At 42.5% G+C, this 16,128-nt stretch overlaps 1 protein-coding gene across 5 annotated transcripts in view; it reads right to left on the bottom strand.

Moving 5' to 3' along the window:
* ZFYVE26 (zinc finger FYVE-type containing 26) overlaps positions 1-16,128 on the bottom strand; it is a 54,377-nt gene that overhangs the window by 28,370 nt on the left and 9,879 nt on the right. For 4 of the 5 annotated variants that reach the window (XM_083603666.1, XM_083603668.1, XM_083603667.1 and 1 more), the window contains exons 10-19: positions 15,160-15,372; positions 12,534-13,193; positions 11,413-11,505; positions 10,371-10,442; positions 9,506-9,654; positions 8,621-8,819; positions 4,129-4,392; positions 3,847-3,957; positions 1,435-1,599; positions 26-253 (exon numbers count right to left, since the gene is read on the bottom strand). In XM_083603666.1, coding sequence (XP_083459792.1) covers positions 26-253; positions 1,435-1,599; positions 3,847-3,957; positions 4,129-4,392; positions 8,621-8,819; positions 9,506-9,654; positions 10,371-10,442; positions 11,413-11,505; positions 12,534-13,193; positions 15,160-15,372 — 2,154 coding nt within the window. The remainder of the gene's footprint in view (positions 1-25; positions 254-1,434; positions 1,600-3,846; positions 3,958-4,128; positions 4,393-8,620; positions 8,820-9,505; positions 9,655-10,370; positions 10,443-11,412; positions 11,506-12,533; positions 13,194-15,159; positions 15,373-16,128) is intronic. The other variant, XM_083603670.1, reaches the window with a different exon arrangement.

The following is a 16,128-nucleotide window of genomic DNA, read 5'->3' as shown; positions in this document are numbered from 1 at the left end:
GTTTCAATGGTGAGAGATCTCCCACCTAGCTCTGGAGTGAGGCTTCGGAGGAGAACGGCAGCCAGCCTGTTAATATAGTCAAAGAAGGTTTGCACGTAGAGGTTTTGCACAGGGCTCCCTTCAAGGGTCTGAGCATGTTGCTCCAGGGTTCTCAGCAAGAGTTTGAACTGATTAGAAATGGGATGTGCCTCCAATTCCGCAGGTTTCAAAGAAGCCTGTTCTGCTAATGCGGCCAGCAGGTTCCCTCTGGAATCTATTAATACCAAAAGAGAAAGAAAAAGATTAGAGGTGAAATGCTCTCTCTCACAGAACACAGAATCACTCTTTATTTCTACGTATCCCACATAACCCTTTCCATTCAAGTGAGAGCCAGTGTGGCATAAGGGTGAGAGTGTTGAACTAGGACCTGGGAGACTAGGGTTTAAATCCCCACTCAGCCATGAAGCTCACTGGGTGGCCTTGGGCCAGTCACTGCCTCTCAGCCTAACCTACCTCACAGGGTTTTCTGAGGATTAAATGAGGAGGGCTGAACTGTGAATGCCACCCTGAGCTCCTTGGAGAAAAAAAAAATGGGATAGAAATGCAATGCGCAAATAAGAAAGCAACAGTCTGTCTTGGTACAAAAATTATTTCCACCAGCAGGTGAAGTCTTGGGGAAATTTTACATCTAAGAATGTTAAATGGGAATAATTAAAAAGCACTTTTATCCATTATTTTGTACCAGATTATGAGGTAGATATTTATGGCTTGATCAGGGTAAATTTTTAAAAACCCAATATTTAACATTTTCCTAGAAATATTTACTCATGTTGAATAAGAATGATTTCAGAATTTTCCAAGTTATTTAAAATTGGGAGCTAAATTTAAAATTTAAATATGGAGAAACACATACGGCATTTTTCCATGTATAACACGCCCCTGTGTATAAGACACCCCCTATTTTGGGGGACTACAAATTAAGAAAATGGGGGGAGATTGCCCAGAGTTTCTGAGCTTTTTTTTAGGGAGGATTGCCCTGAGCTGTTGAGCTTTTTTTGGGGGGGGGATTGCCGAAAATCACTCACCCACCTGACCTACGCTGCCACTCGCACACGTCACGAAACCACCTATTGTCTGTCCCCTCGTCAGCAGAAACCGCCAATCGCCCACCCAATTGCCGCAGTGACAGCCAATCAACAAAACAGCCCTTGCAGCAGCCACCAATAACACGCCCAATAGCCGCTGACAAACTCCAGCTCACGGCAGCAACCAATCCCAGGTCCCCCCTATGCACTATCTGTGTATAAGATGACCCCCCATTTTTCACATAATTTTAAAATAAAAAAACCTCATCTTATGCACTGAAAAGTACGGTAGTTCAAATCAAGAAAAAAGTATGAGTGCTTGACTTTAAGATAGCCATTAAGATACACACAGACTCATGCACACACTTACCTGAAGACTCTTCTACATGTGCCAGTCTTTGAAGGATTTGGTCAAAGTCTTGTGATAAAACAATCTGGCTGGTAATACAGTTCTCGGTCAGGACAGGGTAACAAGTCTGCATGAGGTCAGCAATGCTGCTGTGGAAGTGGCTGCTTATTTTCTCATCTGAGATTTCTGTTGGGAAACAAGACGAAAGAGTCAATTAATACCAAATCTGAATGTTGTTTCAAATATGGAATAGATATATTAAGGACGCATGAAGGGGCCTAAGTGGCATAACTGAGGCTCACTGTTGAGCTGAGTCAATGCATCATGCAGACAGATGTCTTGCATTGAATAAGACCATTGCTCCATCTAGCCCAGTACCATCGAAAGATTGGCAGCAGCTCTCTGAAGCATCAGCTCAGGATCACTAAAACTCCCAACTTAGATTCTCTCTGGTTTCCAAGGGCCGATTCACATATTCTGTTTTGCTATCTGGAGCTCAGCTTCCATGAACACCAGGTGTGGGGAACCTGGGGCTCTCTAGACATTGCTGAACTACAACTCCCATCAGCCCCAGCAAGCATGGCCAACAGTCAGAAATGATGGGAGCAGTAGTTCAGCAACATCCAGAGAGTCAAATGTTCCCCACACTTGATGTGCACCAATATTTGTGAGGGTTTTTCCTGCTGGGGTGCCCACCAGCTGGGCAGTGAACAACAACTGCTGAAACGACACTCACAACAGAACGAAGACTCAAAACACAGTTCATAGCCGTAATCTAATAAGGAGAGTCCTTCTGAGTAAAGTATGGGCAGTGGTAAAACTGCTCCCCCATGCCAATATATATATTCAAAGTGTATAGCCAACAAGTCCTTTAACACAGGCATCCTGTTCACATCCCTCAACTAACTGCCAGTGACCAAATGATGCTTTGATTTAGCCTTGGGCCTCTAGCTGCTGATTCCTATTTTATCCTACACAAGGTGTATGGAATATTGACACTTGAAACAACTTCAAGCAATTAACAACAACAAAAAGACATTTTGCGCATACTCTCTCCTGTACAGCCTTGAAGAAAAACCATAGCTGAGAGCTTGCCATTTAGAGAAAAGCAAGCAAGCCTTCCTTGGGATTCTGTTGAAATCAGCAGATATCATATGCTACCCTCAGAAATCACTGCAACATAGGATTCCTAAGGAACCCTGCAGTGACAATACAAGTCGTATCTAGCGTGGCCAAGAATCTGTGATAATATACCAAAAGCAATAGTTTAATGTAGACACAAGCCCAGGCAAAATCCTCATAGCCAGCTTAACAGAATGTAGGTCTGCATCTGTCCCTATCTTCTTGCTCAGGTTAAATACATTTATATCCATCTTTCCTAATGGTTCACGGTGGCGAACAACAAGCACACACAATCGTAAGAAGAAATCACGCAAGCAAACAAAAATATAAAAGCCACATAAAATACCCATTTTTAAAAAAATGTTTAAAACCAGCAGCAGGAAATGCAAACATTAAATTCACAGAGCAAACAGTCAAATGAAGTCAGTGAACTGAGGTGCAGCAAAACAGACGGTCAAAGGCTGAAAGCCTTTCCAAAAGAGTAAAGCTGCCATCAGAAGAATGGAGAAAGGAGTGGTTTTCAGTTATTCCCCCTTGCCATCCAGCCTCAAGATCAGCGGCGTAGCGTGGGTTGTCAGCACCCGGGGCAAGGCAAGTAATTTGCGCCCCCTAACCCCTAACCTGCCGCCGCTGCCAGCTTCTTCTTGCTGTTGCCTGGGCTGGGGTATTTACGGTAAGGTAGCCACGGCGGCGGCGGCGGGTCCGTGTCAGGTGATCTGAGGCGAGTTGCCGCTGGCGCTGCCGCCCAAACGACGCCGCTTGCCCAGAGGAGGAGGAGGGCAGAGAGGCGGGGGAAATGCAACATGGCCCAGCAGCTGCAGCAGCGGCAGCGGCGGCGGGGCTGTGAGGAGGGGCTGCCTGGCGCGCCCTCCGCGGCCCTGACACGCGGGGACCGCGGCGAGCGCTGAGAGCCACTGCCTGCCAGACGCCTTCAGCCCGGACGCGCACACAGCTCGTCGGTTCCGCGAGACATGGGGCTCTGCTACAGCCTGCGCCCCCCACGCTACGCCACTGCTCAAGATGCCCCACACCTAAACTTACTCTGAATGAGCAGATGTAAGGTGTGAGAGGGGGCTGCAAAGAAGAGAGGGATTCACAAAAAATGCTTCTCTCCCTTTTCCACTGATGGAAGCCTTACTGTCAGCTGAGCAACGCCACAGGATGCAACCCAAAGTCTTCACTCTTCAGCCGATGTCCAACAGAGCGGAAGCCAGGTGAGCTGACTTCAGGAGGGAGATCTATAGTCCAGGGGTGACTCTCAAGAATTGGTCCTCGAGGTGTAAGCGAATGAATGATGTTTAAATCAGTTACCTGATTTAGGCTGCCCTTGTGATGTGTTGATAATTTTACTTATTTGTTGAAGAACTGCTGGGAAACCCCTCATGCCAAGAAAGCCCTGGAGAACAGAATCAAGTCTTCGGCCTGGTATCAGATGCAGAAGGCAAAGAAAGAAAACACAGGAGAGAGAGAAACTAATTATGCTGACAGCATTACATGCAAGGTCTATGGTGGCCATAGCTGTTGTAGTTACTTTTGGTGCTAAACATTTTGTTTTTCAAGGTCAATGCACCTAAACAGAGGTGAGAAACTTACCCTTAGTTTCAAGGCTGTTATGCAACTTCCTATCTGCTGTCTCCAAGAGCTGCTTGCAGGTTTTCCATAAGTGGCACTGAGTAGACGCCAAGTCAAAGAGAGCCATAGCGGAGGGGCAGAGGCCCTCCACAACATTTCTCAGAGGATCTGTATGCTCTAGCTGGAGACTGTTGGCCCAGAAGCTCTCTTGGAGCATAGGGACAAGGCCTTCTGAAGGGGCAAGGAGCTTGTTGGTAACATCCGAAATCGAGTAGAACACCATACCTTGGGAAACCAAGAGAGAAAGCTTCATTAATGATTTGGGGCCACAGTTAACAGGCAACATGGGATTTCAGTCATGAATATATCAGACCCCTCCCTAGGTTCCACTCTCATTTTTGTCCAAAACTGGGAGTGCACAGCTCCCTTTCATGCTTAGTGTGGTTTTACATGACAGAGCAGAGAACAGGGGCTGCTTATTCCCTCACTGTATCCAATACCAACATGGATTCCTTACTTGCATGTTTTCATTTGTCCCTCATCGCTCTTATGTAAGCATAACCCCACTTTGTGTGTGCGTGCGTGTGTGTGTCCCCACATACTCTATTACTATGATTAACAAAACGGAACATTTTTTATTTATACTGCATATATTTTATATATTTTATTATACTTCTCGTTTCTGAACTGCTGTGTGATGCTTTTATAGCACTCTCTTCATTTTACTGTGATCAGGAAAAAGTGAGGGACAGAAGACAATTGACAAAATGTGCTGCAACCAAGAGTGCCTGACGCAAACATAAGGAAAGTAATTTCTTGCTGAGCTACTCCCCTTGCAGCATTAGTTTTAGAGAACACCTGTGACAATCTTCTTGTTTAGACACCCTTCAGGGGCGGTGGGGGCGGGGAGAGACACTGAATTTCCAACAGGCCTGCACAGCTTTCGTCCCATCAAGCCAAATCCAGACCGCCAGCTTTGGACTGCAGCCCATCGGGGGCTTGCTTGCACCCACTCTATGTTTGCAGTCCCAGCAGGCAGAAAAATCGATAGGGGTTGGGGTTTGTTTATTTTTAAGCCTATGTTGTATATAGCCTGTATTTAGTTTGGTGGGACACAAAGCAGATTATATAGTAAGCTACAGTTTAATTCCCTTTTTTTTTTTTTTTAAATTAATTTTTATTCAAATTTATAATAACCAATCCAATTACAATTTAACATCCAATTTAACTTATACATCTTATAGACTTCCATCAACCTATCTGACAATTTCCATATTTTTCACAACATTTCACATTCCTTAAATTGTGTTGCACTTTAACAGTCCTTATTTTATCTTTCCTTTTAAACAACATTCCTTACTATTCTCTTCACAAAGCTTCCTGAAATCCAACAAGCGTTATTTCCTGATCACACACAGTTTTGATATACTCTGTAAATTTGTTCCAGTCCTCGGTGAACCTCTGATCGCGTTGGTCTCTAATTTTACATGTTAATTTATCCATCTCTGCGTATTCCATCAGTTTCATTCTCCATTCCTCCCTCGTTGGCATTTCTTCCTGTTTCCATTTTTGGGCCATCAAGATTCTGGCAGCTGTAACTGCATATCTAAATAGTTTCACATCTTTCTTTTCAACATCATTACCTAGTATGCCTAGTAACAATGCTTCTGGTTTCTTTACAAACGTGTATCTCATCATTTTTTTCATCTCGTTATAAATCATTTCCCAGAAGCATTTCACTTTCTTGCATTCCCACCACATGTGATAAAATGTTCCTTCTTTCTCTTGACATTTCCAACATTTATTACTAACTTTGAACATCTTACCTAATTTCACTGGAGTTATATACCATCTATATAACATTTTCATCACATTCTCTTTTATCGTGGTACATGCGGTGAATTTCATTCCCTCTTTCCATAACCTTATCCAATCATCAAATTGTATATTGTAACCAAAATCTTTAGCCCATTGAATCATTGCCGTTTTAACTTCCTCGTCTTTTGTGTGCCATTCAAGTAATAGTTTGTACATTTTTGACAATACTTTTACATCACTATTCAAAATTTCTTGCTGAAACTTTGATTTTTTTCCTGAGTAACCTTTCTCCCGCATCTCTTTTTTAAACATTGCATTCAGTTGAAAATAATGCAGCCAATCATACACTTTTTCTTTAACCTCTTCATATGGTTTCAAATTCCATTTATCACCTTCTTTGATTATTAAATTTTCATATGTAATCCAATCTCCTGTCATATTGACTTTTTTCGTACTCATTATCTCCAGTGGGGATAACCACATTGGTATTTTCGGCTCTAATAGATTTTTGTACCTGTTCCATACTTCAATTAACGTACCTCTAAAAATATGACTTTCAAAACCTCTGTGTACTCTATTTTTGTCACACCATAGATAAGCGTGCCACCCAAATCTGTTGTCATGTCCCTCTAAGTCCAACAATTCCGTATTCTCCAGTTTTATCCATTCTTTCAACCAGCAAAGACACGAAGCCTCATAATATAACTTCAAGTCTGGCAGGGCAAAGCCTCCTCTTTCTTTTGCATCTGTTAATATCTTAAATTTAATTCTCGGCTTTTTGCCCTGCCAGATATATTTTGACATTGTTCTTTGCCATTCTTTAAAAATAGTCACTCCTTTAATTATTGGTATCATCTGGAACAAAAACAACATTTTCGGTAGCACGCTCATTTTTATTGTTGCAATTCTTCCCCAAAACGATAATCTCATTCTTGCCCATACGTCTAAGTCCCGTTTAATCTTATTCCAAACTGGTACATAATTATTTTGAAACAAGTCAATATTTCTAGGAGTTAACGTAATTCCTAAGTATTTTACTTTTTTTACTACATTCATTTCTGTTTGCTGCTGTATTTCTTCTATAACTTCTTGATCCAAATTTTTAACCATTATTTTGGTTTTTTTCCTATTTAATTTGAAACCTGACACCTGACCGAAATGTTCAATTTCTTCTATCACTTCTTTAACACTCTGTATAGGATCCTCAATAGTTATAACCAAGTCATCGGCAAAGGCCTTGACCTTATATTGATTACTACCCACAGTTACTCCTTTTATATTTTCATTGTTTCTTATAGTTCTTAGGAAGACCTCCAGGACCGAGATGAATAACAACGGAGATAACGGACACCCTTGTCTTGTACCTTTCATTATGGCAATATCTTCTGTTATAACGTTGTTCACAATTAACTTTGCTCTCTGTTCTGAGTATATTGCCTTTATACCACTTAAGAAAGATTGACCTACATCCATATATTCTAAGTTCTTTAACATAAACTCCCAATAGATGTTATCGAAGGCCTTTTCCGCATCCACAAAAATCAACATCGCTTGTTTATCCTTCCCGCTTGACAAATATTCAATTATGTTAATCACATTTCTTATGTTATCTTTCATTTGTCTCCCGGGAAGGAAACCCGCTTGGTCCTTATGTATCATTTCATTCAATACCTTTTTCATCCTATTTGCCAAAATATTTGCAAACATTTTATAATCGTTATTCAGTAACGAAATTGGCCTATAGTTTTTAACCTGCATTAAATCCGAGTCTTGTTTGGGTATTAACGTTATGTATGCTTCCTTCCAAGTTTCAGGTAATTCTCCTTTTTCCAATATCTTATTCATTACCTCTTTCAATGGTACAAGTAAAGTGTGCTTCATCTCTTTGTAATATCTTGCACTGAATCCATCCGGCCCTGGCGCCTTCCCATTTTTTAAATCCTTTATTGCTCTTGAGACCTCTTCCAGTTCTATTGGTTCATTCAATTTAATTTTATTGCTGTCTGATACTTTTTGCACCTTTTTCTTATTTAAATATTCTTCTATTGCTTTAATGTTAAGTTTCTCTTTTCTTTTGTATAAATCTTTGTAAAAGTCTACAAAACCTTTCCTTATTCCCTTCGGGTTCTCTATCTCTTGATCTTCTATTTTGATTTTCTTAATTGTACTTTGTTCCTTCCTCTTTTTAATTTGCCACGCAAGCCACTTTCCAGATTTGTTTGCATATTCAAAATTCTTTTGCTTCATTCTTCTTATGTTCCATTCCACTTCTTTGTTGATTATCATTGCGAATTGTGTCTGTAACATTTTTATACTCTGCTTTACTTTCTCATCACCTGGCCTTATCGTTAATTTCTTTTCTTTTTCCATTATTTGTTTTAAAATTTCCTTTTTCCCTTTTTCTCTCATTCTATTTTTAATTGAATTTTGTTGAATGAAAAATCCTCTCATTACGGCTTTGCTGGCGTCCCAGACCACACTCGTTTTCGTTCCTTTATTAGAATTGTTTACAAAATAATCCGTCAAGCATTTCTTCGCCATATCCACAATTTTTTGGTCATCTAGAAGGTTTAATTCCCTTGAAAGTCATACCCGTGCCGCGTGTGTGTGTGTGTGTGTGTGTGTGTGTGTCTGTCTGTCTGTCTATATCCCCCACCCATTTTCCAAATTTTAAAGCCAACAGCCAAGTCTGCACCTGCTGCTGCAGCACTTCCAATGGCCTGCAGTGTTGAACGGCCGCTTCCAGACTGTTTGAGGTTTCCAGATCCCTCAGATGACTGGTGCTCCATCTTGTGTTCCACTTTTGCCAACTCCTTGATCACTTCTTGGTAACGCTCCAAGAATATCAGCTCACCATAGGAAGAAGACGCCTCCAAACTAAACATAATCGCCACCTGTCATTGTGGAATTGAGAGAAACGACATACGTATATATTAGGCGGGAGAAGTATTTTTTAATCAATGTTCCAGATGTTCACTTGGGGGGGGGGGAATGATAAATTCTCCTCCACTGGCAAGCTCTTCTTTCCTTTTTCTGAAGTTCCTATCAAAACACAGCATAGATCCATAGATTTTTCTAGAAAGATCAGTGAGGCAAATAAAGCTACTGCTACCAGGTGTTCTACCCCTGACAGGCTGTGGGTGAACAACACATTTCCAATATTTGTGTGTCTCCTGCTTCTCCCGTCCCAAACTGAATTTCCTTTATTATGTAAACAAAATCTTTTTTTAAAAAAAGTGAAGAAATTATTAACTTGCAATCATATCTTAGATATAGAAGGATTAGTAAGCCCATAATATCTTTTCTGGAAGAAGTCTAGACTTAAAACAATCAATTTCCTGAACATTAAAAAAAAAATCCCTACTAGATCTGGCAGGGGAGGAAGCGGACAGGTGGGAGAGGGCCATTTGCCACATCAAGACTGTAGATGCAGGGTCAGTATGCAGAATGGGCACAGAATAGCTAGAAACCATGGGAGATTAATCCCATGGCTGCTCTGGACATATAATGGATGCACGATAACATCCAGGAGAAACCAGCTACTTTCAAAACAAACACCCCACAGTGGCTATTGAGTTACCTGATGAGCTTCTATGTAGTTACCCCTCAAGATACAGGCAACAAGAAGAGATTCAGGTGGGGAAAGCATCATTGGGATGAGGGAGTTCTGTTGAGGCTTTATCCTGTATTCTACATCACTGCAGCCAGTTAGTGAACTCTCACTTCCATCTAAAAATGGAGGGAAGGTGGAGGGAGGGAGATGTAACAGTTATCAGGTAATCACTATTGATTCTGAACTGGGGAAGATGTACACAAAGTAAGCAATCAGTGCCAACTCCTGCTGTTTTGGGGTAATTGCAGAACATTCAAGAGGTTTTTAATTAGTTAATTAAGTTTAAAATGTTCATGTATGTGCTGCCCTTCAGCATTTTTAACCAGGGTGGCCATCAGTTGATAAAGAAATTAATAATAAAACCCTTTAAAATTATATTGCTGCAACAGAATAAAAATTAACACTTCAGCAGAATTTCAGAGGAGAAAATAAAGAATATCTTCTATTATTATTAATATACTGTGCTTCTTTTGAGGGTGGTTTACAACACAAAGGTGAAAACACAAAATGCATATAACAACAACAAAGAATATTAATCCCCTCCTACAAACACAAATTAATAGGCCATACATTGCTTAATCAGCCAAAGGCTTGGTTATAGAAAAACAATTTTTGCCTAGCACCTAAAGATATGTAGTGAAGGTGCCACGTGAGCCTCCCTGAGGAGCATTCCACAAATGGGGAACCACTGCAGAAAAGGCCCATTCTCGCATTGCCACCCTCTTCTCCTGGCTCTTGAAAGACATATGAGCAGGCAGTAGTCATGCCACCATGGAGGGGCATTTCATGGCAAGCGAAGCACGGCAGTGCGACCAAGGAAGATGCCCTGTACCTGATGTGCTGGTGAGACTTAACTCACTGCTTGTGCTTGCCAGTGATGGGTCTGAGGTTCCCTTCTTCTGACCTGAAGAAGAAAACAAGCAGTTTGCAAAACACACTTTGGCCACACAAAGCAATTGAGAACATTTTATTCTAGGTTCCATGGGAATGATGGAAAGAGAGAAGCCAGTAACATTGATATGCTTGTTTGGCCATTCATCATTGTTAAAAGAATAGCTTATCAAGCCTTGGGGAGGGAGCCTCAGAGGGGCTTCTCTCTCACATAGAGGACACTGACTAGCACTTACAACACAGGGATACTTGTTTTTATTTGGCCCCAAGTCTAACGTGAGCACTGAAAGTTATACAGTCTGTTTTTTTAATATATATTTTAAAGATATATTTTATTAAATTTCCATAAAATTCACATAAACATTCCAATAAATAACGGATTTTTCTTTTATTTTTATATATATTGTTGTTGTTGTTGTTTAGTCGTTTAGTCGTGTCCGACTCTTCGTGACCCCATGGACCAGAGCACGCCAGGCACCTCTGTCCTCCACTACCTCCCGCAGTTTAGTCAAACTCATGCTGGTAACCTCGAAAACACTATCCAACCATCTCATCCTCTGTCGCCCCCTTCTCCTTGTGCCCTCCATCTTTCCCAGCATCAGTGTCTTCTCCAGGGAGTCTTCTCTTCTCATGAGGTGGCCAAAGTACTGGAGCCTCAGCTTCACGATCTGTCCTTCCAGTGAGCACTCAGGGCTGATTTCATTAAGAATGGATGCATTTGATCTTCTTGCAGTCCATGGGACTCTCAAGAGTCTTCTCCAGCATATATATATATGTATATATATATATATATATATATATACAGAGTGCTTTTTCTTTTTTCAACAAAAGAAAAATCAGTCTGCTTTTTTTTATTATAATGATATCTGATTCAGGGCTCTAGTTGTAGACCAGGATGGGTCACAGCCCCACAAATCCCCACGATCACAGACATGAAGTTCTGAAAGAGGGGAGCAGGTTTTCTTATATTTTCTTCACCTCACCTGGCTTTGGCCTTTGAGATGGGCTGTGCCTCCTCTTTGAGCTGGACCCCCTGGTTAAGTTTCCACATGTTTTACTGGGAACACGTTGACCTCCTAGAAGAGCAACAGTCAGCTACTGCATTGTGACTCCATTATTTATTTCAGTCCCAGCACACATTCAATGCAAACAATGACAGCATAAAGTAACCATGCAAGTAGAAGGTAGAAGCTGCCATCTCACATGTTCTGAGCTTAACACACTGAATAAAACCCAAGTTCTCCTTCAAGTATAAAACCATTAAATGATTGAGTTTTAAGTTCTAGCCACAACATTGAAGCTGTTGTGTAAACCAGGGGTAGTCAACCTTTTTATACCTACCGCCCACTAATGCATCTTTCCTGATGGTAATATTTCCTTACCGCCCACCAGTGCTCGATGGAAGGAGGATTCAGCTGGTGCTGTAGAACCCCCTACCGCCCACCAACAATCCTGAAACACCCACTAGTGGGCGGTAGGGACCAGATTGATAACCCCGTGTAAACTGACACATTTTACTTCTGGATGGGCAATAAGAGCTACGTTTTGCAGAGCTCAGGGAATTTACGAAGGGACCTGAACGGTGAGAATTTGTGGCAGATAAGCTAAAAAGAGCACTGGGAAACACTGGAATGGGCTTACTGACAACAGAGAAGCACCTTCTAGTGCAGTCTCACAGTAAGCTGCCTAGAATTAGGGACAACCATCAAAAATAATGATGGTTACGTTTGACTTCGGCCGGTGAAACCATTTTGGGCAAACCACATCCACCTGTCCTAGCCCCAGAGTCATACATTAAGTCAGGTGTGGGTAAGGGCTTTGCCAAAAGAGGCGTTGCAAGTGCTGCCTTTTGAAACAGCTGCTATAACAAAGGCAGGGGCCTTCATTATAGGCATCTTGCTGCCTGTGAGATGCTGGCCCTGCCCACCTGTCAAACTGGCCCCACCCACCCCTCTCAAGGCACATCCTAATAAGGATCTGACCCATGGAGCCATGAACATGTGCTCTATTTCTTCCCTGGCTCCTTGACGGTATGAAGATTCTTGCTGCTTGCTTTTCCATTTCAAAGCGCCACTGAAGTAGTAAACCACTTGGAACCCCTTACCTGCATTTCTGTTGCTGAGCACTATTTTGTGCCGCCACTGAGCTTCAGAGAGGTACTTGGAGAGCAGCTGCACACGACAACCAAAGCCGTCTCTGTTAACAGACACATTCAAGCAGTCCAGCAGTGCAAGCTCTTCCTGAGCCACATGCTTCGAGTCCCAGGGGGAAGAGCCCTCCATTTCTTTCAGATGGTCCTGGAGCATGTTGAGAATGATCTCCATTGCTACATCATCCGCTAAAAACCCAGAGGTGTCACGGACGAAATGCTTCAAATCCAGATGGCTCCAGCTGAAGGACTCACGTTTGTTACTATCTGACTGCAAATCTTGCAGCTTTGGGATGCTGAGATGCTCGTGAGATATACCGTAGGCAGTGCCTGTCTCAGGTCTCCTTCCGGGCTCTGCCGAGTGCTGTGGACTCGCCGAGGTGGAAGAGCCTTGGCTAGCACAACGCTCAAGCCTCCTGACGGCACAGTTCTTTTTCTCGAGGACAGACTCTTCTGTGTTGTCCTCCTCGTGGGGATCATCACTGCAGAGGTCACTGTAGGAGACAAAGAGCAAGGAGAAGATGTTCTCCAGGAGTTCCAGGCGTAGAGGAACAGGGACAGTCCTTAAAAACTGCTGGCACTTGGCAAGATACTGAGCAAAGAGACCTGCATAATCTGCATTTGGGAAAACAAAACATTAGAAACAGATTTACTATTTCCCCTGTTCTCCTCATTCAAGGACTAGATGCTCAAGATAAAGGTAACTATGGAAGTCATGCACCCTGACCTCTCTAGCCCTGTCTCCTCCCACTTCTTCCTCCTCCAGCACTTTCTTCTACCCTTTCTACCTTCTCCCCCATCACATTTTATGACTTCCCTAGGAAACCCCTACACGTACCCCCTTGTAAGTTCTTTGGGGTAGGAACCTATCATCTCTGTTCTTTGCAAAGCAACATAGACACACAGATGGTGCAGAATATATAAAAACCTCTTTACCTAACAAACCTCTGTAGGCATGCCAATATCCAGTATAAATATCATTTATTTCTAACTCCATATAAAAAGAATATGTACGATAAACTTTTATATTGTTTACAAAAACAAAACTCAAGAGGGGGAAAAGCTTCTGACTTTAATGTTTGCCTGCTGAATATGCAGAATATAAATGCACCTGAAAATTAGACAACATTCATATCCCACCCACCTGTCTTAAATGCCCCCAGCTTAAAAACTCTCCTGAGGGTTTTGATACAGCCACAGAATAAAGAAGGTAGCATTTAGTCGGACATTCAACATCACTTAGGCAGCACTGGCCATTTCCAAAAACAGAATGCAGGCTGTGCCTTACACCAAGTCAGAGAGTCGATGCGTCTAAGTCAGTGACTGGCAGCAGCTCTCCAGGGTTTTCAGGGAGAGGGTCCTTTCCAGCCCTAGAGACTCGGGGGATTGAACCCGGTATCTTCTGCATGCAAGTCATGTGCTTTACCACTAAGCTACAGCTCTTGCCCTGACACATTAGCCCATCTCATCCAGATAATAGAAGCAGGGTACAGAATTAGACTAGCAGCACTAGGACAAGGGAGTCAAAAAGAAGGAGTCTATGGATTCATGTTTAACTCAATCTATAAATAAAACCCAAATGCTATCCTCAACTGTGAGCCCATATTAAATAATTCAATTCACAGCTTATCAGGAAAACAGTTAACATTTTGACCTTGTGCAACAGCTATTGTGCTATTTTACACACTTGTAAAAATAAAAAAGACGTATTGCTCCTACAGTAAGGGTGAATTCTCAGCACAAGGCCTCCACAAATCAGCCCATGGGTATACCCAAACCTTCCACATATGATTGCAATTGCCAATGTGAACTTTCCCTCAGCTTGAAAAGGATTTTTATGTAACTGTAAAGGGATAAAAAAAAGGGGGAAATATGTTGTAATACTTCCCTATACGTTATGGTCCACCTATTCCAGTTTGTGCACTCATAAAGTCTCCTTGTAGCAGCAATGAATGGCTTTAGGGAGGGTGGAAGAAAGAGAAGTGCATGTGGCACCTGCCCCTCCATAAAGGCTTACAGCTTAGTGGGCCAGAGTGTGGTACCCAAAGAGCTAAACCTCTGGGGCAATGCCTTGCTACTTTGGCTCACCCTACACCAGCGATGGCCAAACTTGGCCCTCCAGCTGTTTTGGGACTACACCTCCCATCATCCCTAGCTAAATGGTCAGGGATGATGGGAATTGTAGTCCCAAAACAGCTGGAGGGCCAAGTTTGGCCATCACTGCCCTACACCTCTAGAAATCACTTACTGATCCTATGGACTCCTTTCCACACCTTTACCCATAAATCCTTACTTGGTGATCATCTCCTTCCATAAATCCCACCTTTCCCCTACGAAGTCTGGGCTGGTGGAGAGATCACTGCCAAAGAAATTGATGGGGCAAAGGAACGAAAGCACACCATCCCAACCGGTCATGGTGAAATGATGGCACAGCAAATTGCAACCTCTCTTGCTGCACCAGCATTACAGTTCTGGGGAAGAAAACTATTCAGGTGTTTCTTGTTCTGCAGAAAAAAGTAGATGAACACCGAATAAAAAACAACAATGACTTTTGTTACAAGGTATGTAGAAGCTACCAGACCTGGGCAAAGGGGCTGATCTGCAGATCTGCATTCGCCAGGAATCTCCTCAGGGAGGCCATTGACAAAAAAGTTCCTGCAGTCTTTGCAGTGTGAATCTTTGTGTGCATTGACACAGAGGGCGTATATGGCATATTTCATGGCACAAAATGCCTGGAAAAGAATGAGATTGCGACGCAGGCTCAAATGACTGGAAGCTGCCATCACCGTTGAATCTAAAAAAAGAAAGAGAAAGTGGGAAATGGGAAATGGAAAGTTGAGTTTGCTCAGCTGTAGGGAAGTTATTAACATTTCCGTTGTTTCCAGAGCCTGGAATCAGTGCTCCCACCCAACCCCAAACAAGGTTAGAGAAGCTGCAGACCAACAACTGGTGTAGCACATGGGGTTGTGTGTGTGTGTGTGTGTGTGTGTGTGTGTGTGGAAGAGAAGTAAAAATAGAGAAACAGGTTGGGGCTGTACTGTGAGTGGATGTGGGCTTTAACCTTTTATCTTCACTGCAGCCCCAACAGAAATTGTCTCTGTCTATACCTTCATTTCACAATGAGAAGAGAGTTTTGAATTGTACCAGTGGGAGACCCCCCCCCCCCGAAACAGTAAACACACACACATGGTTCCAATTAGGACCACAGCAGGAACAAAGGCTTGCAGTTCACCTCCCCGCGTGCCACAGTCCCCATCGGTCTCATCCCCATATACAATGGCTATTAATATCACCTAAAAAACCACGCACACCAGTTCATGATTTGCTTTCAGTTTCAAAGAATCATGGCCTAACATTCTGTAGGAACCAATCTCTGGTTAGTTTCTAAACAAGCCAACATCAAACTATGTGCTATGAAGCTGGCTTCTTTAACTGACCATAGTTTTCTTTCAAACCACAGTCTCTGGTTCGTAGGCAACACTAAGCCAAGATTCTTAGAAACTCAAAAGAAAATGCTAGCAAAGCCCTCCTTGCCATGATAAACAATAGT

Source organism: Podarcis filfolensis, assembly GCF_964270895.1.
Source record: "Podarcis filfolensis genome assembly, chromosome: 1".
Taxonomy (NCBI): Eukaryota; Metazoa; Chordata; class Lepidosauria; order Squamata; family Lacertidae; genus Podarcis; species Podarcis filfolensis.
Note: the sequence above shows the minus strand (reverse complement) of the source record. Positions and strands in the feature narration are given on the sequence as shown.